This window comes from Cherax quadricarinatus, unplaced genomic scaffold (genome assembly GCF_038502225.1).
Source record: "Cherax quadricarinatus isolate ZL_2023a unplaced genomic scaffold, ASM3850222v1 Contig1555, whole genome shotgun sequence".
NCBI classification, from domain to species: Eukaryota; Metazoa; Arthropoda; class Malacostraca; order Decapoda; family Parastacidae; genus Cherax; species Cherax quadricarinatus.
In genome coordinates, this window is record NW_027196581.1 from 1 (window position 1) to 24,373 (window position 24,373).

At 38.7% G+C, this 24,373-nt stretch overlaps 1 protein-coding gene across 5 annotated transcripts in view; it reads left to right on the forward strand.

Annotated features, from left to right (window-relative positions):
- Window positions 1-463: 463 nt before the first annotated feature.
- Ssb-c31a (single stranded-binding protein c31A) overlaps window positions 464-24,373 on the forward strand; it is a 64,436-nt gene continuing 40,526 nt past the window's right edge. The window contains exons 1-4 of one of the 5 annotated variants that reach the window (XM_070081047.1): window positions 464-618; window positions 7,087-7,174; window positions 12,018-12,039; window positions 17,664-17,764. In XM_070081047.1, coding sequence (XP_069937148.1) covers window positions 17,681-17,764 — 84 coding nt within the window. In that variant the 5' untranslated portion in view covers window positions 464-618; window positions 7,087-7,174; window positions 12,018-12,039; window positions 17,664-17,680. Of the gene's footprint in view, window positions 619-7,086; window positions 7,175-12,017; window positions 12,040-17,653; window positions 17,765-24,373 lie in introns of all 5 variants that reach the window. The other 4 variants (XM_070081043.1, XM_070081045.1, XM_070081044.1 and 1 more) reach the window with 4 other exon arrangements.

A 24,373-nucleotide genomic window follows, 5' to 3' on the forward strand; every position in this document is an offset into this window, starting at 1 on the left:
AATATATTTGTTTGAATTTTCTTGTGACTCATGTTTGTGTATGGTTTTAAATAAAATATAAAAAAAAAAGACAAAATTTGGGTGGGTACTAGATAGCCTCTCAGTTTTTGGGTTAAAAATTAATACAGTTTAAAAGCTAGGTCAAAATGATAGACCAATTTTTACAAAAATCTTTGAGATAATGAGTACAGTTTCAGATGGATTCTAACAATATTACATGATATTGCTTAAATTGCTAACAAGTGACAATGTAGCTGTGAAACTGTTTTATTTAATCCTAATTTCTTGGGCATTTATGAAATTATTTTAAAATTCATCAGAAAGAAAATTGAACGTAATAAAACAAAACATTTATTTTGCTTGGTTGAGTTAAATTTTCAAAATTTATAATCACTTTACGTATAATAATCCCGTCCACAACGAAAATATTATAGTCAATTAAAACATAAAATTTAAATATATATTTATATTTTGCCTGGATAAAGTTTGCTTACCTAAAGAAATACAAGAATTGTGAAGTTTTTGGCGGTAAATGAATATGTGTGAGCGTCGTGGACGCCATTGAAGGAGACGCTGCCACTAGCTGGTCACATCTTACTCTCTCCTCTCATATTTCAGGTAAAAAAACAAGAAATTTCTCTAGATTCTTAGCCTACATATTCCTTGGACTTGTTGTTATTGTTGTAAGGTATAATAATTTTGTAACAAGCAATATATGGAGAATTACAGAGGGATGCATCAGTGTACTTGAATCGCAGTTAAAACTTCGCCCTTCCCCCGGCACATAATATGTTAAATTTCTCTGCTAGTTGCAAGGAGTTGATTTAGTGGTGAGGTGAGTGTGTACTTCAGGTGTTACAGAAACTGTAACAAGGTGAGCCAGGGAAGGACAGGGTGGTATGTGCTAACAGTCTTAATTGATTCTCAAAGGACCCCATGGAAAAAATTATCATTGACCTCTGGATTTCTTTAGATATTCATAATGTACTATAATATACAGTTTTATGTACCCAGAACATGTCAGCCTATAAGATCATTGTAAAACTTTAGTGCAAAATTACCGACTTATACTCTGCAGAACTCTGACATAAGTCACAATTTACAATACATCAACCTATGTGCACCACAGTGCCTAAGCATTTTTTTGTGCAGAGTGTTATTTAGGGACGTATTAGCGGAAATGTTGCATATATTTTGGTTCTGATGAATGGGCCAAACAACGCTTAATTTCGAGTAGTGTTAAAAAAAAAAAAATGGGCTTGTACTGATAATAACAATAATAATCATAATATATATGTTGGTAGAATTACCAACAATATGTAAAGTAAAAAGACACAAGTGCATGTAATGTGACATTTTATTGTGGCAACGTTTTGCTCTCCAGGAGCTTTGTCAAGCCGTAACGACTTGACAAAGCTCCTAGAGAGCAAAACGTTGCCACAATAAAATGTCACGTTGGTTGCACTTGTGTCCTTTTTACTTTACAATAATCATAATGTTTATTTCTACATGTACAAGGTATACAGGCCTAGCTGACGTCATTGACGTGCAGCTATGTAGAGTCTCTTGTTATGCAGAGCATTTCGGGCAAATTAGGTCAATTTTGACCCAGGATGCGACCCACACCAGTCGACTAACATCCAGGTACCTACTTTACTGATAGGTGAACATGGACAGCAGGTGTCTTTAGGAAATGCCCTAATATTTCCAGCAGTGCGTGAGCTAAGTGCACTGGCGATCAAGCTACAGGTGGACTAAGGTTAATAAGTTTATTTAGACATAGGTACACATAAGTACAATTATCATATAGTGCTAATTATCTAGGCTAACCAAAAAAAGCCAATGAGCTAGGCCCTTGCCTAGCATGGGTCTGCTGGCCCATGCTATGTAGGTCCGACTCAAACCCACCTACATCCACTTATGTACTTGTCTGAGCTATTCTTAAAGCTACGCAAGGTATTTGCTTTAATGAAGCTACTCTGGAGTTTGTTCCTTTTATCCACAACCTTTATTATCAAACCAGTGTTTTCTTGTATCTTTTCTAAATCTAAATTTTTCCAACAGACCCATTTCTGCGAGTCCTGTTCTGATTAGATATTTTTCAGCACATTATTTATATCCCCTTTAATCCAGTCTTCCATTTATACACCTCAGTCATATTTCCTCAAATTCTATGCCTTTCCACAGTGCAGATTCAGTGCCTTCAGTATATCCTATACTAAAATTTAAATTGATATAGCTTGGGTAATTCATTACAATCACAAGTTGGAAATGAATTGGTCAGTTACAAATAAATTACACTAAATTACAACTGTTAACAGTAGTAGGTTGTAGTAGGTTGGTAGACAGCAACCACCCAGGGAGGTACTACCGTCCTGCCAAGTGAGTGTAAAACGAAGCCTGTGATTGTTTTACATGATGGTAGGATTGCTGATGTCTTTTGTCTGTCTCATAAATATGCAAGATTACAGGCATGTCTTGCTACTTCTACTTACACTTAGGTCACACTACACATACATGTACACATTTATTTATACACACTCATCTGAGTTTTCTTTGATTTTATCTTAATAGTTCTTGGTCTTATTAATTTTCCTTTTATATCCATGGGGAAGTGGAATAAGAATCTTTCCTCCGTAAGCCATGCGTGTTGTAAAAGTCAACTAAAATGCCGGGAACAATGGGCTAGTAACCCCTTTTCCTGTAAAGATTACTAAAAAGAATAAGAAGAAGAAAATTGTCAAAGTGGGAAGTCTGAATGTGCGTGGATGTTGTGCAGATGATAAGAAAGAGATGATTGTGGATGTTATGAATGAGAAGAAGCTGGATGTCCTGGCTTTAAGTGAAACAAAGCTGAAGGGGGTGGGAGAGTTTCAGTGGAGAGGAATAAATGGGATTAGGTCAGGGGTTTCAAATAGAGTTAGAGCTAAAGAAGGAGTAGCAATAATGTTGAAGGATAAGCTATGGCAGGAAAAGAGGGACTATAAATGTATTAATTCAAGGATTATGTGGAGTAAAATAAAGATTGGATGTGAAAAGTGGGTTATAATAAGCGTGTATGCACCTGGAGAAGAGAGAAGTGTAGAGGAGAGAGAGATATTTTGGGAAATGTTGAGTGAATGCGTGGGGAGTTTTGAATCAAGTGTGAGAGTAATGGTGGTTGGGGATTTTAATGCTAAAGTGGGTAAAAATGTTATGGAGGGAGTAGTAGGTAAATTTGGGGTGCCAGGGGTAAATGTAAATGGGGAGCCTTTAATTGAGCTATGTGTAGAAAGAAATTTGGTAATAAGTAATACATATTTTATGAAAAAGAGGATAAATAAATATACAAGGTATGATGTAGCATGTAATGAAAGTAGTTTATTAGATTATGTATTGGTGGATAAAAGGTTGATGGGTAGGCTCCAGGATGTACATGTTTATAGAGGGGCAACTGATATATCGGATCATTATTTAGTTGTAGCTACAGTTAGAGTAAGAGGTAGATGGGAAAAGAGGAAGGTGGCAACAACAAGTAAGAGGGAGGTGAAAGTGTATAAACTAAGGGAGGAGGAAGTTCGGGTGAGATATAAGCGACTATTGGCAGAAAGGTGGGCTAGTGCAAAGATGAGTAGTGGGGGGGTTGAAGAGGGTTGGAATAGTTTTAAAAATGCAGTATTAGAATGTGGGGCAGAAGTTTGTGGTTATAGGAGGGTGGGGGCAGGAGGAAAGAGGAGTGATTGGTGGAATGATGAAGTAAAGGGTGTGATAAAAGAGAAAAAGGTAGCTTATGAGAGGTTTTTACAAAGCAGAAGTGTTATAAGAAGAGCAGAGTATATGGAGAGTAAAAGAAAGGTAAAGAGAGTGGTGAGAGAGTGCAAAAGGAGAGCAGATGATAGAGTGGGAGAGGCACTGTCAAGAAATTTTAATGAAAATAAGAAAAAATTTTGGAGTGAGTTAAACAAGTTAAGAAAGCCTAGGGAAAATATGGATTTGTCAGTTAAAAACAGAGTAGGGGAGTTAGTAGATGGGGAGATGGAGGTATTGGGTAGATGGCGAGAATATTTTGAGGAACTTTTAAATGTTAAGGAAGAAACAGAGGCAGTAATTTCATGCACTGGTCAGGGAGGTATACCATCTTTTAGGAGTGAAGAAGAGCAGAATGTAAGTGTGGGGGAGGTACGTGAGGCATTACGTAAAATGAAAGGGGGTAAAGCAGCTGGAACTGATGGGATCATGACAGAAATGTTAAAAGCAGGGGGGGATATAGTGTTGGAGTGGTTGGTACTTTTGTTTAATAAATGTATGAAAGAGGGGAAGGTACCTAGGGATTGGCAGAGAGCATGTATAGTCCCTTTATATAAAGGGAAAGGGGACAAAAGAGACTGTAAAAATTATAGAGGAATAAGCTTACTGAGTATACCAGGAAAAGTGTACGGTAGGGTTATAATTGAAAGAATTAGAGGTAAGACAGAATGTAGGATTGCGGATGAGCAAGGAGGTTTTAGAGTGGGTAGGGGATGTGTAGATCAGGTGTTTACATTGAAGCATATATGTGAACAGTATTTAGATAAAGATAGGGAAGTTTTTATTGCATTTATGGATTTAGAAAAGGCATATGATAGAGTGGATAGAGGAGCAATGTGGCAGATGTTGCAAGTATATGGAATAGGTGGTAAGTTATTAAATGCTGTAAAGAGTTTTTATGAGGATAGTGAGGCTCAGGTTAGGGTGTGTAGAAGAGAGGGAGACTACTTCCCGGTAAAAGTAGGTCTTAGACAGGGATGTGTAATGTCACCATGGTTGTTTAATATATTTATAGATGGGGTTGTAAAGGAAGTAAATGCTAGGGTGTTTGGGAGAGGGGTGGGATTAAATTATGGGGAATCAAATTCAAAATGGGAATTGACACAGTTACTTTTTGCTGATGATACTGTGCTTATGGGAGATTCTAAAGAAAAATTGCAAAGGTTAGTGGATGAGTTTGGGAATGTGTGTAAAGGTAGAAAGTTGAAAGTGAACATAGAAAAGAGTAAGGTGATGAGGGTGTCAAATGATTTAGATAAAGAAAAATTGGATATCAAATTGGGGAGGAGGAGTATGGAAGAAGTGAATGTTTTCAGATACTTGGGAGTTGACGTGTCGGCGGATGGATTTATGAAGGATGAGGTTAATCATAGAATTGATGAGGGAAAAAAGGTGAGTGGTGCGTTGAGGTATATGTGGAGTCAAAAAACGTTATCTATGGAGGCAAAGAAGGGAATGTATGAAAGTATAGTAGTACCAACACTCTTATATGGGTGTGAAGCTTGGGTGGTAAATGCAGCAGCGAGGAGACGGTTGGAGGCAGCGGAGATGTCCTGTTTAAGGGCAATGTGTGGTGTAAATATTATGCAGAAAATTCGGAGTGTGGAAATTAGGAGAAGGTGTGGAGTTAATAAAAGTATTAGTCAGAGGGCAGAAGAGGGGTTGTTGAGGTGGTTTGGTCATTTAGAGAGAATGGATCACAGTAGAATGACATGGAAAGCATATAAATCTATAGGGGAAGGAAGGCGGGGTAGGGGTCGTCCTCGAAAGGGTTGGAGAGAGGGGGTAAAGGAGGTTTTGTGGGTAAGGGGCTTGGACTTCCAGCAAGCGTGCGTGAGCGTGTTAGATAGGAGTGAATGGAGACGAATGGTACTTGGGACCTGACGATCTGTTGGAGTGTGAGCAGGGTAATATTTAGTGAAGGGATTCAGGGAAACCGGTTATTTTCATATAGTCGGACTTGAGTCCTGGAAATGGGAAGTACAATGCCTGCACTTTAAAGGAGGGGTTTGGGATATTGGCAGTTTGGAGGGATATGTTGTGTATCTTTATATGTTTATGCTTCTAGACTGTTGTATTCTGAGCACCTCTGCAAAAACAGTGATAATGTGCGAGTGTGGTGAAAGTGTTGAATGATGATGAAAGTATTTTCTTTTTGGGGATTTTCTTTCTTTTTTGGGTCACCCTGCCTCGGTGGGAGACGGCCGACTTGTTGAAAAAAAAAAAAAAAAAAAAAACAGGACCTGCGTTTACAGTCACTGGATATAACTGAGAAATATAACAGGGATTTAATGTGTACTTTTTAACAGTATTAAATATGTTGGCAGGTGGGGGATGGATAGATTAAATATAGTACATATTGAGCCGTTATACGTATTTGGTGAACACAAGGTTATGTGAGAGTATAATTTGCATGGGAACCCATTCAAGCCTTGGAATAGCCCTATGCATTGGCCCTAAGTAGTGTTCTTGTCAAGCCCCCACCTAGAATAACATCAGTTCTGGTCACCTAATAACAACATGACAATGTTGTTGATAAACTGGTGTGTGCCAAAAAAAATACAAAACTTGAATAATCATTAGTAAACACTGCAAGGGAGGACTTGAATCACACTCTTCTTGCTCTGAAAATGGAGACTGAAGGAGCATACAAAACTTCAAGTTGTTAATAGTTCACTATAGTACATATTTAGTATTTTAATGTGTAGGTTTCCTACACGCTGGTAATATAACATTTTGTAACTGCATAACAGCAATTGCAATTAAGCTGACATGCCAAGAACCATTCACTAGTTTCATAAAACCACATACTGTACTTGCATGCAGTGATATACTAATTGGCAATTGCTAAAGGTTCAAAGCTTTATAAATTAGTAATTATTGTTTATGCAAGTAAGAAAATTAAATACAGGTTGACCATCACTAATCCAGTAATAAGTTATCTGGTTCCATCAGTAATCTGGCATTAATTTCGGCTAGCATAATTTTAAGTTTCATCATTATACTGAATCAAATTTCATTATACCAACTCAGAAATTGTGCAGATGGTTGTAAATCCACAGCAACAAGCCAGTGGGGGAGAAAGCAGTGATGAAAATGAGGAAGATGTAGCAGAAAGTCTCTATTGATAGGTTAATTAAGTGTATTCGAACCTAATCACTCCAGTCTGGCAAACACTAATCCGGCACACTACAGGTCCCAATGATGCAGGATTAGTGATGGCCAACCTGTATACAGTAAAGATAAATAACACAAATAATAAAGCCTCCAGTCTATTTATTATAAAAAATAATTTTTCAGATTTATTTCAGTCCTCATCTTGAAAGTTGGGAAAAGCTGAATCTCAAGAAAATTCCTGGAAACAAAGGATTTGAGGTATTAAATCATAGTAAGTACAATATTGACTTATCTAAATATTAATTTTTGTTTGTTAGTGACCATAATGGGTATTGTAATTGAGCAACGGGTTTTAAATCCTTTGAGTGCTCCCACTGATACTGTGAGCGGTAGATTTTGGCCTAGATATGATTGAATGGGTCTGTATGATGAGTGTACATTGTATGAAAAACATCCTCCCCCACCTACTGCTTGATGGGTAAAGCAAAACTGGCTTTTTTTTTTTTTAGTAGCAACTGAGGTGTTTTCTCACTTTTAAAGTTTTATTGGCTGTTTCTTGGTATTATTTGATAGAATTTAAAACTTACTACTTAAAAAGGAGATTTTGATTTCAGGACCAAAAGTAACTTAAAATTTGGCTTTGAAGTTCGAAGTTCTCTGACCTGAGGGTTGGTGAGGATGGGAAGGAAGAGGGAGGGGAGGGCTGAAAAAATGGAAGAGGTTGGGAGGGTAGAGTAGGAGGTGGGGTTGCAGAGGTGAGTGGCCCGTCCACTCAGGAGCGTGCTGTGCAGAAGTACTGCAGGAGGTTGTGTTGGAGCGAGATGTGCTGGTGGCAGCAGTGTCAATAAAGTAGAGCTGGTACTCAGATGCCTGGCAGGAGATGGCTGGTGGTGCCCAGGAAAACAGGGTCGTTTTGGAGCCACACCCCAGCTTTAGCTGAATAGCAAAGTGCTGGTGGATGGTTATTCACTTGTTCTGCTGTGCATTGTATTGAATCTTGTTCTGGAGAGGTGTACCACAGGTATGGGAGCTTCGTAGAAGCGTGTGTAGCTGCTGAGTTGGTCGATTATCTGGTTGACGGTAGGGAATGGTTTTTTGTGACTGGTGTACTTTGCTGTGTTGTCCTGGAGACATTTGATGAGTTCTTGGCGAGTCATTTCTCTGGGGTATTGTGACGTGGTGTAGAACGTGAGTCCTTTGTGTTTAACAGATAGTGCTTTGGATCGTGGAGTGGAGTAAGGTGAAGGCGAGGGTTGAGTGGATGGTGGAGGAAGGGTTGGATCTTGGTTGGTCGTGATGGTAGAAGGAGAGGCTTGAGGAAGGCTCTCATTGGTGGGATTCTGCTGTGGTTCGGTGGTCTCTGATTGGTCAATCACTTGAGTGGCTGGTGGTGGTGGAGCAGCAGCAGAGGTGATGTTGATAATGTCAGTAGTGGACTTCACGATGTCACTTGAAGGTGGTGATGCAGGGAATAAGGTGGGCATGTTGTGGAGTTTGAAGAGTTAGTTGATCGTGGTGTTGAAGGAGCCTGGAACTGTAACATTGTGTATATGGGCATACATGATGCAGTATAGGATTTTGGTAGTCACCCACAGGTAGTGGTGGAGATGCGGTCGTGGTGGAGGTAGTGGCCTGGCGGATTATGGCTGTCTGACTGGGTCTTGGTGATGTCAGCATATGATGTTGCTTGAGTATTTTGTCTGCTGTTGTTCTAGCTGTTTTTTCAGTACAGTATTTCCCGTCTGGTAGGACATTTGGCTGCCAGAGTATGGTGGTTGGTTTTTGCAGTTGAGGCATTTGGGTGGAGTGGTGGAGGTGCAGGACTTGAAATCGTGCCCTTCTGTGCCATAGGTAGCACAGAGCTTCGTGTCTTTAGTGGGGCTGTTTTTCGTGGTATGCTGGTAAGAATAGCAGTTGTAACGCTGAGGGATGTGCTTAAATTTCTCTGCTTCAATAAATGATGGATGGATGTGGAAGTAGAAGATGGCCAAGCCCTCCTTGAGAGCTCTGGTTGCCATGCTGACTTCGCTGAAGGTGATCTTCAGCATGGAGGAAGCATTGGGAATTCTCGTGATGTATTCTATCTTGGCCCAGGTGTTTTGGTCTTCAGTTGATGATTTGGTTTCAGAGATCTCTTGGGTTGTGATGAGTTTGTCGAGCTTCTTGAGAAACAGTTCTCTTGGCTTTCAGGGCTGGGGATGTTAGGACTTGGAATCCACGTTGGTCGAGAGTGGAGATAGCTTCGGTGGTGGTTAGTTTGTCGACCTCAAGGTCGTCTGAGCAGATGACCACAAATGCTTCCTTGCGAGTGAGGATTGCATTGCCCCTGACTCGCAGAGTACCACTGATGGTAGCTGCAAGGGCTAGTTTGGACGAGTCATTGACTGTCCCACTCACAGGTTTGATCTTTACCCTGTTCGAGTAATGCATCGTGAGTAAGCAGTGTTCCCCTCCCCAACAGGGATTGTAGGGATGTCTAAAATATTCTCGTGCTCTCGGGGAGAGGCATCTTCTGATTGGTCAACGCAGTGACCAATCACCGAGCGGCTTGAGGCCGCGGCTCACTCGCCGGCCGGTGCTACAAGCACGTCCACACCGTCGGCTGGCTGCTGCTCAAAGTAGTGAAACCTTAAATTTTGCCAATTTTCTGGGCAGATAAGGCCCCCTACACCCCTGGTCAGTTTTGTGGGTTTTTAATAGGTCTGATTCAGTTAATGGGACTCTGTAAAACATGACCAATCATTCCTAGTTATATGTATTTTATTATTCAAGAAAAAGGGTAAATCTTTTTTTTTTTTTTTTTTATAACTGGACAGCAAATTGTAATATAAGAGAGGCCTAGGGGACATGAATTGGCAAATGTTTGGTGTGGTTGTTACTTTTTTTCATTAATGCTTTCACTGTCCAGGCCCCCAAAATTAACATTGCTCTGTGTTCACTTTTTTTTTTTTCTCATTTGAAATGGTAGATAATCTTTTTCTGAAGGTAATGACACCAAAAGTACGAAATTTTATATAAAAAAAAAATGAAATTACACAGGTGCAAAGTTAGCGGTTTTGGTATAATTTATGCATTGGAGATTTCTCTAGCTTTGGGTCCTATGTTAAGCTGAATCAATTCACTTGCTTCATTTGACCAAATCCTAAGCTATTTTGCTAGTATGCCTGCTGTTCTGTGAACTGAGCACAAAACACTGCCCATTCAACTATTTCAACTACCCAGAACTATTTCAACTACACAGAAGTTGGTAAGAAGGCCAGTTTTACACACATTTAAAAATGCAAATTTAGAAAGTCCAAAATAAACAGTGGGGCATTCCTGGCACAAATATTTCCTCTGTTCATTAACCACCTCCCCAGGTCTCTTATATTACACTTGCCTTCTACTTTGAATTCATAATCACACAAAAACAGAAGATCTGCTCTTATTTCTTGAATAATAAAATATAACCAGGAATTATTGGTTACAGTGGAACCTTGGTTTTTGTATGCCCTGGTTTTCGTAGGATTCGGTTTTCATTGAGTTGACAATGGTCCGCCGTACCAAACATGTCCGCCTGCCCGCACCCACACAATGTATGGGCCAGAATGTGTCCTCAAGAAGGATTTTGAAGGGTTTGAGGCTGACCCTGACGACCCTATACCTATTGTGGAATCTGTTGTGTCTTTGGGGAAATTGCAAAGTTTTGTGGAGAAATATCACCCTAACAGAGTTGTTACAAGCCGTGTCTGAAACATGTTCAATGAGAGTGCCTTGTCCCATTTTAGGCAAATCTTAGAGATGCCAGAAACAGACCTCTCTGGACAGATTTTTTGTGCGACGGGTCCATTGACTCGAGCTGGTCCTAGTGCCAGTAAAAGACAAAGAAGGGAAATAACCCCAGATAGGGCCTTGATACCTGAAGTCCTAATGGATGGGGATTCCCCTTCCAAACAAGAACCTCTCCTCTTCAGTAAAGGTAAAAGTCAAGTTAAATGTTCATTTATTCATTTCATTAGTCATTTATATTTCTCATTGTTTTCTGTGTAAAACAATAGTTATTCTCTATAAAATGTATTTATTGTTAATATTTTTGGGTGTCTGGAATGGATTAATTGGATTTACATTATTTCTTATGGGAAATATTGCTTCAGTTTTTGTACATTTCGTTTTTCATCAGACTTTCTGGAACGAATTAATTATGACAACCGAGGTTCTACTGTATTTTTATTGTATATCAATTATTGACTCGGACCTATTAAAAACCCATAAAGCTACATCTGGTCCTGAAGCCAATCAAAATTATTTCTTTCAGTAGTATGTCTTTCATTATATCAATCATATGAAGAAACAGCCAATAAAACTATAAAAACCATCCAAGAAAACACCTCGGTTTCTATTTTAATCCATCTACTGTTTTTTTTTTTTTTTTTTTTGTGTGTGCACTACATGCCACAGGATTTTTGTACTATGTGCAGTGCACTTACTGCACTGACTCATTCTCTCATATCTAGGTCAAAATTTATTGCTCACAGCTTATCTGAGCGAGTTGAGTTCATGGTGTAGAACTATGTAAGGTACCCTGGCCTCAATGACTTAATTCTGTGATGGCTACTGAAAGGGTTAAAGGTAAATAGGGAAAAGAAAAAACTTCTTAGCAGTTTATGCTGCTGTACTAAGCTGAGTTAGGGCACTTTGTGTTTATACAGATTTCTCCGCTCTCATGCCAAGATGTGATGCATTCTATTTTGGTGGATTGTAGAGGTGATGGCTACACCACGGGGTGTAATATGTAGATGAAATAGTTGCTGTGGTCTGTGGCTGCATGTTAGCTGTTTGTTGGGGTAGGTTGAATGCAAACATTTCCTGTTTAGAGGATTTTTCTTGCATTTCCTTCATTTAACAAATTGCAAAGTATAGTTATGACAATATATCCATAAGCCCTGTGCATTTGCTAGTGCATGGTAAAGCACTTGCTGTAATTACTAGCAGAAAATGTAATAAAATAAGCATTAGAATTATTTGATGAATGGGTATAAAATTCCATTTCCTTTTTAAGGAATTTTGCTTTTGAAGTTTGATATTTAACCTCTTACCTGATAAATGATTTACATGCTGCACATATACTTTACAAGAGGATAAGGACAACAGAAATTAGTGAGTACATTTTCACTGCATATTTTATCTATAGTACAGTATTTTATTTAAAATTTTCCTTTAAAAATTCCCATAGATTGTGTTCAGTAGCCTCGAACAAACTTAAAATTTCAGAATGACTGTGGCCTCGATCTAGCTGAACTTGGGGTGTTCCATTACATATGAACATGTTTACAGGTGATGCATAAATTCTGTTCAAAGTAACACAAATTAATGTAAATCCTTACAAGAAGACTTTGAATAACTGAGGCAAATGGATGATAAAATTTAATGTTGAAGGGTTCAATTTGTGAAATTTTACCGTAAGTTAACCTTCATCATGAAATGAAAAGGGTAACAAGAATATTTAACTAAAGTTCAAACTAATCGTTTTTGGACTAAAAGTTTACCTTTTGACATTTTTATGAATGTATCCAGTCCAGAAACTGTAATTCATTTATTTCCATCTATAAAACGCCTGGGATCGTCCCTTAATTATAACAGCAACAAAGACAGGTATAACTAGAATGAGTTACACACTTGGTTTAATTTAACCACCAGACGAGCCTGGCCCACGGCCGGACTCGGAGAGTAGAGAAACACGCTACTCTCAAAGAGTGGGGCTTGAACTCGGGGAGTCGTACAACTCCAGGCCAGTGCATAAGCCATTGGTTTAATTATTCAGCATTGTATAAGCTCTGCATAAAGCCTGCAGTGCTACGGCTTGCATTTTTTTAAAGCAAAAGGCATAATTTAATTGGCATTTTATCTAACCTTGGATTTTCTGCAACTAAAACTTAGTCATAGTATCTTGTCAAAATTCCCTGATTAATATAAGACACCACTCATTTGGCAAAATCTTGCTTAAGCCATGTACTCTGTAAATAGTTGAGCTAGTATGACAACACTAGAGGCAAATTAAAAAAATTAAGTACCATATCAGATGACATGGTTAATTTTGGAATTGGAAATCTTCATAAGTTACTCAGCAAGTGGTATTAAAATCTTGAACCCTCCTCCTCTCCATTAATTTTTCACAGGCAATTAGATAACTTAGTTGCTCAGTGCAGCTAGCTGCTGGTTTTTGTGCAGTATGTGAACAGTTGCTCATTTAAGGGATTAATTTTCTGCAAACCAGATGCATGACAAATACAATGGATGTGTAACTCTTTACAAGAATTATTGACAGATAAATATTGCCAATTGGAGCAAGAAGCATGTTAGGATTGCAGTGCTTGGGTGCATTCACTACTTGGAGACAAAATCAGGATTTGAAGGCCAGCAGCTCTTGAAATTATAGATCTGCAACCTGCTTAGAAGTGGGTCTAAAAAAATTAAGTCCTTTTCACTGTTGTGAGGTAATGGACTTTTGTGAATTTCATAAGTCATAACCTCTTTAACCCTTCATCGCGCAAGGGGCCCGAAAATTTGAAATTCGAACTGAACTCCCTATGGTGGATAGAGTAACTCAATACAAGGTCACTGATCCCATATAAATTGATTTCTGATGGTTAGTTTTCGAGCAATTGCCAATCTCCGAAGACCGAAAATATTAGGCTGCTCCCGACAAAGGGATTAAAAAATTTTATGTTGCAAACTTGCAATTGTTAATAAAACACAACAAAACAATTTTTTAAATTTAATATACAAACAGACAATATAAAAAACATAAATGGAACTTGTATCAAAACATTTTTTAATTGTTACAAAAATATAAAAAGGAAGCAAATATCAACAATGCCAAATTGCAAAGTGATGCAAGTTTCAATCCCTATATTCCTGAGATTCATTTGGAAGACCAATGATTCTATATTGCTAAATGGCAAGATGGAAGTCTGAGAAACAATTTCTATCAGTCTTTATGCACAGATTTACTTTGCATACACTACACACGAATGACGATGTTACCGTTTTCTTCGTGTTGCTGCAATACTTGCAAGTAAACGGCCTTTGCCCTGCCATTGGGAAGTGCATTAGACTAATGTCTTTCCTAACTGTCATCAGGCATTTCTGTACGTTTTCCCCTCCCAGGTTTCACTATGCCAACACCATTGGAAGTACATGGTGAATTAGTTGGTGAAGGTCTTGGAGTTGTTCTTAGGATGCTCCCTCTAAGGTTTTGTCCTTTAGACCTTGCAATTTCAGAGATACAATTCCTGAAATACTTCAGTTGCATACACTTTTGCTTTATTGCTCGAGAATCTCGGCAATAAAGCAGCCATGCATTCACAACAGCAAGATCAAGAATATAGGCAAATAGCCGCATGTACCAACGTTTTGATTTCATTGGTGTTTTGTAGAGATGCACCAACATGTTGCTTTTGTCAATACCTCCCATGTTTGCATTATAGTTCTTGATGACTGCAGGGCACGATATTTGCTCTTTCCTCTTTGTAACCTTGTTATATCTGTCAACAAGACTCAGAGGCTCGACCCCAATATCAGTTGTCACTAAAGTCACAACTTTGGTGTCCTTCCATCTTACAACAAGGACACCATCATTGTTGTTGAAGCAAAAATTGCCCCTGACCACACTGTTCCTTTCCATTTGTTTGATAGGCGCCAGATGTGGCTTACCACATCTATTGTCACGTACTGTTCCAGTGTATCTGCAGTTATACTTATCTCTTAGTAGCTTGACCAAAGGTATACTTGAAAAGAAATTGTCAGCATAGATTGCTGATGTGTTTGTCTTGTTCATAGTTTGTGCAAGTACCAGAACAATCTTTGTACTTATTGGAAGTTTAGATTCTTCCTGTGGCAGCTGTATGGGATGTGTCAAAAGTTGTTGTGCCTTGATACATGAGTATATCATGTATGAGTCCATCTTGACTTGCACGACAAAAAAGTTTGAAACCCCACTTATCTGGTTTTGTTTTGATGTACTGCCTTAGGTTTCCAGCAGTTTTACCCTTGAAACCAACCATGACTTCATCAATAGATTGCTTGGGTGTAGCTGGAATTTTCAAGCAAGCATTAGTTAGTTCAGTGTAAAGAGGCCTTACTTTGTAGAATCTGTCATTATCCTTTTTTGTGTTGTCATTGAAATGAATATGACTTCTAAGGTACCTAAACCTCTTAGACGCCATGCTATCTACAACCTGTGGGATCCTAAAAGCAGCTTTCCAATAGTCTTCGAGGGATGGTAGTGAAGCAATACCCATGAAAAACAAAATACCTATGAACCTCAAGATCTCTTCAGAATCTGTTGAAAAAGTACTATTTACGTCTTTTTGCCTTGCATACAAATTTGTTTGATATGCTATGTTATCTATCATGGATGGAGTAACGAACATACGAAAATACTCATATGGAGACCTAATTGCAAGAGGCTTTTCATGTTCATATGCCGGCAAAGGATCATTTTGAATGTCATCTACGGTCCACTGAGATGAAACTTGAAGAGCAATATTCTCATGGATCTCTTCCTCATCCGGGTATTCCTCAATCCTAAAAGTTTTCTTTTTCCTCATTACTTTCTGCTTTTTGGCTGGCCTTTCTTTCTTTCCTTCTCATCATCACTTGACATCTCTGCATCCTGTGCATCCGGTGGCAAGTATTCATCACCACTATCCAGCAATTCTGGTTCGTCTACCTCTGGTTCCGAGTCACTGTCTTCATAAACGCAGACATACCTCGACCTGCTGGTCGACTGCTCCCCATAAAACAGCCTCTCATGGAACTGGAAGGACAATAGAAACCTCCTGTATAAATCCAGACCACTACAGAGTTCATATATGCAATTGAAAATTTTTTATAAATATTTATTTGACTATAATTGGACATTCCCGGAAACTCGCGCAAGACCGAAAGAATTTGGACTAAAATGCTTGCACTTTTTTCAACTGCATGCTACACTCATATTATGCTTCACATGGACTTTAGGTATATATCAAAATATACCTAAACTATTCATGTAAGCACTAAACACAACAATCAGTACTTACCGACATTGTAGAATGTATAATCCAAGAGTAGATTAGTAAGGGTGGAGGGAAAAATGCGTGTGTTTTCGAAGCCAAGCCGCCAGTGTTTATATTTTGATCTCTCAACCAATGGGAAGGCGGCAGAAGCGAACTGTACTTAGCTGAAGAGACTCAGGGAAGGCTTGTGATTGGTTGGAACTAAAGAACGGGAAGCTGGCCGCGCGGGGCGCGAAGTATGACACGCGCCAAAAACACGTAATCAATACCGAATTTTTTCGGCCAAGATCGACAAAGGGTTAAACAGTTACTGTTTGCTGATGATACTGTGCTTATGGGAGATTCTAAAGAATAGTTGCAAAGGTTAGTGGACAAGTGTGGGAGGGTGTGTAAAGGTAGAAAGTTGAAAGTGAACATAGGTAAGAGTAAGGTGATGAGGGTATCAAATGATTTAGATAAAGAAAAATTGGTTGTCACATTGGAGAGAGGGAGTATGGAAGAAGTGAATGTTTTCAGATACGTATTTGGGAGTTGACGTGTCAGTGGATGGGTTTATGAAGGATGAGGTTAACCATAGAATTGATGAAAGAAAAAAGGCGAGTCTTGCGTTGAGGTATATGTGGAGACAAAAAAACGTTATCTATGGAGGCAAAGAAGGGAATGTATGAAAGTATAGTGCTACCAACTCTTATATGGGTGTGAAGCTTGGGTTGTAGTCAGAGGGTTGAAGAGGGGTTGCTGAGGTGGTTTGGTCATTTAGAGTGGATCAAAGTAGAATGACATGGAAAGCGTATAAATCTGTAAGGGAAGGAAGGTGGGGTAGGGGTCATGCTTGAGAAGGTTGGTGGGAGGGGGTAAAGGAGGTTTTGTAGGCAAGGGGCTTGGACTTCCAGATTGCGTGCGTTAACGTGTTAGATAGGAGTGAATGGAGATGAATGGTTTTTGGGACCTGATGAGCTGTTGGAGTGTGAGCAGGGTAATATTTAGTGAAGGGATTCAGGGAAACTGGTTATTTTCATATAGCCAGACTTGAGTACTGGAAATGGGAAGTACAATGCCTGCACTTTAAAGGAGGGGTTTTGGATATTGGAAGTTTAGATGGATGGGTATGTTATATATATTTATATATGCCGCTAAACTGTTGTATCTGGGCACCTCTGCAAAAACAGTGATTATTTATGAGTGAGGTGAAGATGTTGAATGATGGAAGCATTTTCTTTTTGGGGATTTTTTTTTCATTTTGGGTCACCTGCCTCGGTGGAAGATGGCCAACTTCATGGGGAAAAAATTAATGTGTATATATTTATGTACTTTTATATATATGTATATTTATGTATATTTATATTTATTTTCTATTAACTTTTCTTGCACAAAAATTACCGAATCTAAGTCCATGCGCTATTAAAATTCAATAATGTCCAATAAAGTAAACATGAATAGAGCTATATTCAGATTGTTATTCTTGACATTTATTTTTTGATTGAAAACTATTGTCATAAAGGGCCATGTTACCTGTCCCTTTCAAATGAAGTAGCTACTTGTTTTGAAAGCTATACTGGTTCTTTTGCCTTCATTAAATAGTTGCTTTCCATCATTTTTACATTTTTAAATTAAGCTTTTATTTTAATGGAGTCATTGATTATTACTAAATTTTCTCTTTTCATAATTGATTTATTTGAAGCACTTGTTTTATAAAAAATTTCTCTCCATGGATGGCAAGAGGCAAAGAAACTGCAAGAATGGGTAAGCAAAAGAAAGAAGAATCCAAGAAAAGACCCCCAAGTGACAGCAGCGAATCAGACTCGGATTCTGGTCCAGATGACGTGAGTTGGCATGTTGTAATTAAGTTCAAAAAATTCATGTAGGTTGGAAATTTTAACGAGTCCCCTGTATCTGGAAAGCATGGTTCCAGGGCCATTCCAGATACTGTAGTACTTTACTATCATGATTATTTTCCAAGAAGATGCATTTGGGTCATTCCATGTCAAGTGGTCTGATTTTAGAAAATTGCCCCACCTCACCATCATGGATTTTGATGGAACTTGGTGTGCTGAAATTGAACCCTTTTCACCATGTTCCTCAACCCTAGGAAATTTTGGTAATTTTGAATCAATAATTTCTATCAAAATAAGAAACTTTGCTGCCTTACACAACTTGTGCCTAATCCAGTGGAACTAATATGGATTTACATTTTTTTAAATTGACATGCTGGTCGAGTGCCTCAAATGGGGTAAAAACGTCAATGTGTCAAAAAAAAAAAAAGAAGTAAGTTTAGCCTTTTCTGGCTCTTGTAATAAAAATATCCCCATGAAATTTCATTTACTATTTTGTGACATAACCTTGTTTACATATATATAGTGTCAGCTTTGGAGAATGCTTCATTCCTTTTCAATTACATTTTCACATTTCTTAAAACAAGTAGAGAATACAGTATTTCCTATGTCTTTTGCAAAAAAGAAACCTTGAAACATTTTCAAGCTGTCCAGTATAAAAAGTTGCTTCAGTTTTTCGTTGTGCCCATATAATGTCCAAAAAATAAGGGTCAAAATTCAACTGGTTACTGTAGCTTCAATGCGCTGTGAAAATCAGCAGTATGGTTAACTTTTTAACTCTGACTGTTGAGACCCCTGCTCAAACTTGCTCTGTGTCGAACAGTTTAAATAAAAAAGTTTTTTCTTTTGAAATGAAGAATTTTTTCCCCGATGGTATTGACACCAAAAGTATGAAATTTGATGAAAAACTGCTAACTACGCTCTCGTGTAGTTAGCAGTCTCAGCGATATACACACATTGCTGATTTTGCCAAGTATGAGCCCTATTTTTGGCTAATTCTATTGTTCCAGTCGACCAAGCTCGTAGCTATTTCGCTAGAACTCCATTTGTTAATCGATTGAATACAAGAAACCACCCATTTATCGATTTCAACTAGCCATTAAAGTGGTCAGAAATTGGCAATTTGGCTAATTTTGCAAATTTTGGAAGATGCGAATTTCAAAATAGGGTTTAGAATAAACAGTGCAGACATTCCTGGCACTAAAATAACATTCTCTGTTCATTAGTCATGTCTCCAGGCCCCACTTATTAGTCTTGCTTTCCATTTTGAGTTTTTTATTCACACAAAATAGATTTACTGTTATGCAGACTACTGCATTATTGTAATAAGTGTATAAATGTCAACCCATTCATGTCTGCATATTAGACTGGCCAGTTGGACACTTATTGGACGGTGACGTCATTTGTTTACTCTTGAACATCGGCAAAAAATCAAACATTTCTGCTACTTTGAGCTCAATTTCAAGGTGCTTTTCTTTGTGAAACCAAACAAAATCATGTCTAATTTCTGTAATATATCTTCCATTCTATCAGATGAGACCAAGAAAAAGTGAATACAACCATAAATACTATACGAAAATACACCTCGAATTCGGCGTTTTAAACTAAAAACATGGTGGGTTTTATTTTCTCATGCACTGTGCACTGCAGGTTTTTTTTTTTATACTGCGCACACTGACCACACCGACCCATTCTCTCACATGTAGGTCTACCAGCTTTCTCCCGCTGGATTTAAAGCCGCTAGAATTTTGGCTTATTAATACGGCACCAACACTGGCTTGTCGGCCATACTAATCCAACACCAACTGTGGAAGTGTTAAATTTAATCAGTTTATCCAGATCTCAATCTTTGAATATTTCTTTGAGATAACGAAGTTCTTCATTGATGGGACAAGCTTGGCATCACTGTAGCATGCAGTCTCTAGAGTTCAAATTGCAAACTTTTTTTTTTCAAGTGCTTTATAGGCACTTTATATTGGCTCCTTGCAACATGTTTAACATTCTGATGTATGGTACAAATGCGAACAAAATGGGTGCCTGAAGCATCAGTTGTAATGCACTACTTTGGTCTGAGCTCACAAAATTTTGAAGACCCAATTTCAGCGCCATGCCTTTCATGATACACTATATATAATATATATAATATACATAATATACATAATATACATAATATACATAATATACATAATATACATAATATACATAATATACATAATATACATAATATACATAATATACATAATATACATAATATACATAATATACATAATATATATAATATATATAATATATATATATATATATATATATATATATATTATTTTTTTTTTTTTTTTTTTTTTTTTTCCCAACAAGTCGGCCGTCTCCCACCGAGGCAGGGTGACCCAAAAAAGAAAGAAAATCCCCAAAAAGAAAATACTTTCATCATCATTCAACACTTTCACCACACTCGCACATTATCACTGTTTTTGCAGAGGTGCTCAGAATACAACAGTCTAGAAGCATACACATATAAAGATACACAACATATCCCTCCACACTGCCAATATCCCAAACCCCTCCTTTTAAGTGCAGGCATTGTACTTCCCATTTCCAGGACTCAAGTCCGACTATATGAAAATAACCGGTTTCCCTGAATCCCTTCACTAAATATTACCCTGCTCACACTCCAACAGATCGTCAGGTCCCAAGTACCATTCGTCTCCATTCACTCCTATCTAACACGCTCACGCACGCTTGCTGGAAGTCCAAGCCCCTTGCCCACAAAACCTCCTTTACCCCCTCTCTCCAACCCTTTCGAGGACGACCCCTACCCCGCCTTCCTTCCCCTATAGATTTATATGCTTTCCATGTCATTCTACTTTGATCCATTCTCTCTAAATGACCAAACCACCTCAACAACCCCTCTTCTGCCCTCTGACTAATACTTTTATTAACTCCACACCTTCTCCTAATTTCCACACTCCGAATTTTCTGCATAATATTTACACCACACATTGCCCTTAAACAGGACATCTCCACTGCCTCCAACCGTCTCCTCGCTGCTGCATTTACCACCCAAGCTTCACACCCATATAAGAGTGTTGGTACTACTATACTTTCATACATTCCCTTCTTTGCCTCCATAGATAACGTTTTTTGACTCCACATATACCTCAACGCACCACTCACCTTTTTTTCCCTCATCAATTCTATGATTAACCTCATCCTTCATAAATCCATCCGCCGACACGTCAACTCCCAAGTATCTGAAAACATTCACTTCTTCCATACTCCTCCTCCCCAATTTGATATCCAATTTTTCTTTATCTAAATCATTTGACACCCTCATCACCTTACTCTTTTCTATGTTCACTTTCAACTTTCTACCTTTACACACATTCCCAAACTCATCCACTAACCTTTGCAATTTTTCTTTAGAATCTCCCATAAGCACAGTATCATCAGCAAAAAATAACTGTGTCAATTCCCATTTTTAATTTGATTCCCCAAAATTTAATCCCACCCCTCTCCCGAACACCCTAGCATTTACTTCCTTTACAACCCCATCTATAAATATATTAAACAACCATGGTGACATTACACATCCCTGTCTAAGACCTACTTTTACCGGGAAGTAGTCTCCCTCTCTTCTACACACCCTAACCTTCCCCTCTTTCATACATTTATTAAACAAAAGTACCAACCACTCCAACACTATATCCCCCCCTGCTTTTAACATTTCTGTCATGATCCCATCAGTTCCAGCTGCTTTACCCCCTTTCATTTTACGTAATGCCTCACGTACCTCCCCCACACTTACATTCTGCTCTTCTTCACTCCTAAAAGATGGTATACCTCCCTGACCAGTGCATGAAATTACTGCTTCTGTTTCTTCCTTAACATTTAAAAGTTCCTCAAAATATTCTCGCCATCTACCCAATACCTCCATCTCCCCATCTACTAACTCCCCTACTCTGTTTTTAACTGACAAATCCATATTTTCCCTAGGCTTTCTTAACTTGTTTAACTCACTCCAAAATTTTTTCTTATTTTCATTAAAATTTCTTGACAGTGCCTCTCCCACTCTATCATCTGCTCTCCTTTTGCACTCTCTCACCACTCTCTTTACCTTTCTTTTACTCTCCATATACTCTGCTCTTCTTATAACACTTCTGCTTTGTAAAAACCTCTCATAAGCTACCTTTTTCTCTTTTATCACACCCTTTACTTCATCATTCCACCAATCACTCCTCTTGTATGTATATGTATATGTATATGTATGTATGTATATGTATATGTATATGTATATGTATATGTATATGTATATGTATATATATATATTTATTTTTTTTATTATCACACCGGCCGATTCCCACCAAGGCAGGGTGGCCCGAAAAAGAAAAACTTTCACCATCATTCACTCCATCACTGTCTTGCCAGAAGGGTGCTTTACACTACAGTTTTTTAAACTGCAACATTAACACCCCTCCTTCAGAGTGCAGGCACTGTACTTCCCATCTCCAGGACTCAAGTCCGGCCTGCCGGTTTCCCTGAATCCCTTCATAAATGTTACTTTGCTCACACTCCAACAGCACGTCAAGTATTAAAAACCATTTGTCTCCATTCACTCCTATCAAACACGCTCACGCATGCCTGCTGGAAGTCCAAGCCCCTCGCACACAAAACCTCCTTTACCCCCTCCCTCCAACCCTTCCTAGGCCGACCCCTACCCCGCCTTCCTTCCACTACAGACTGATACACTCTTGAAGTCATTCTGTTTCGCTCCATTCTCTCTACATGTCCGAACCACCTCAACAACCCTTCCTCAGCCCTCTGGACAACAGTTTTGGTAATCCCGCACCTCCTCCTAACTTCCAAACTACGAATTCTCTGCATTATATTCACACCACACATTGCCCTCAGACATGACATCTCCACCGCCTCCAGCCTTCTCCTCGCTGCAACATTCATCACCCACGCTTCACACCCATATAAGAGCGTTGGTAAAACTATACTCTCATACATTCCCCTCTTTGCCTCCAAGGACAAAGTTCTTTGTCTCCACAGACTCCTAAGTGCACCACTCACTCTTTTTCCCTCATCAATTCTATGATTCACCTCATCTTTCATAGACCCATCCGCTGACACGTCCACTCCCAAATATCTGAATACGTTCACCTCCTCCATACTCTCTCCCTCCAATCTGATATTCAATCTTTCATCACCTAATCTTTTTGTTATCCTCATAACCTTACTCTTTCCTGTATTCACCTTTAATTTTCTTCTTTTGCACACCCTACCAAATTCATCCACCAATCTCTGCAACTTCTCTTCAGAATCTCCCAAGAGCACAGTGTCATCGGCAAAGAGCAGCTGTGACAACTCCCACTTTGTGTGTGATTCTTTATCTTTTAACTCCACGCCTCTTGCCAAGACCCTCGCATTTACTTCTCTTACAACCCCATCTATAAATATATTAAACAACCACGGTGACATCACACATCCTTGTCTAAGGCCTACTTTTACTGGGAAAAAATTTCCCTCTTTCCTACATACTCTAACTTGAGCCTCACTATCCTCGTAAAAACTCTTCACTGCTTTCAGTAACCTACCTCCTACACCATACACTTGCAACATCTGCCACATTGCCCCCCTATCCACCCTGTCATACGCCTTTTCCAAATCCATAAATGCCACAAAGACCTCTTTAGCCTTATCTAAATACTGTTCACTTATATGTTTCACTGTAAACACCTGGTCCACACACCCCCTACCTTTCCTAAAGCCTCCTTGTTCATCTGCTATCCTATTCTCCGTCTTACTCTTAATTCTTTCAATTATAACTCTACCATACACTTTACCAGGTACACTCAACAGACTTATCCCCCTATAATTTTTGCACTCTCTTTTATCCCCTTTGCCTTTATACAAAGGAACTATGCATGCTCTCTGCCAATCCCTAGGTACCTTACCCTCTTCCATACATTTATTAAATAATTGCACCAACCACTCCAAAACTATATCCCCACCTGCTTTTAACATTTCTATCTTTATCCCATCAATCCCGGCTGCCTTACCCCCTTTCATTTTACCTACTGCCTCACGAACTTCCCCCACACTCACAACTGGCTCTTCCTCACTCCTACAAGATGTTATTCCTCCTTGCCCTATACACGAAATCACAGCTTCCCTATCTTCATCAACATTTAACAATTCCTCAAAATATTCCTTCCATCTTCCCAATACCTCTACCTCTCCATTTAATAACTCTCCTCTCCTATTTTTAACTGACAAATCCATTTGTTCTCTAGGCTTTCTTAACTTGTTAATCTCACTCCAAAACTTTTTCTTATTTTCAACAAAATTTGTTGATAACATCTCACCCACTCTCTCATTTGCTCTCTTTTTACATTGCTTCACCACTCTCTTAACTTCTCTCTTTTTCTCCATATACTCTTCCCTCCTTGCATCACTTCTACTTTGTAAAAACTTCTCATATGCTAACTTTTTCTCCCTTACTACTCTCTTTACATCATCATTCCACCAATCGCTCCTCTTCCCTCCTGCACCCACTTTCCTGTAACCACAAACTTCTGCTGAACACTCTAACACTACATT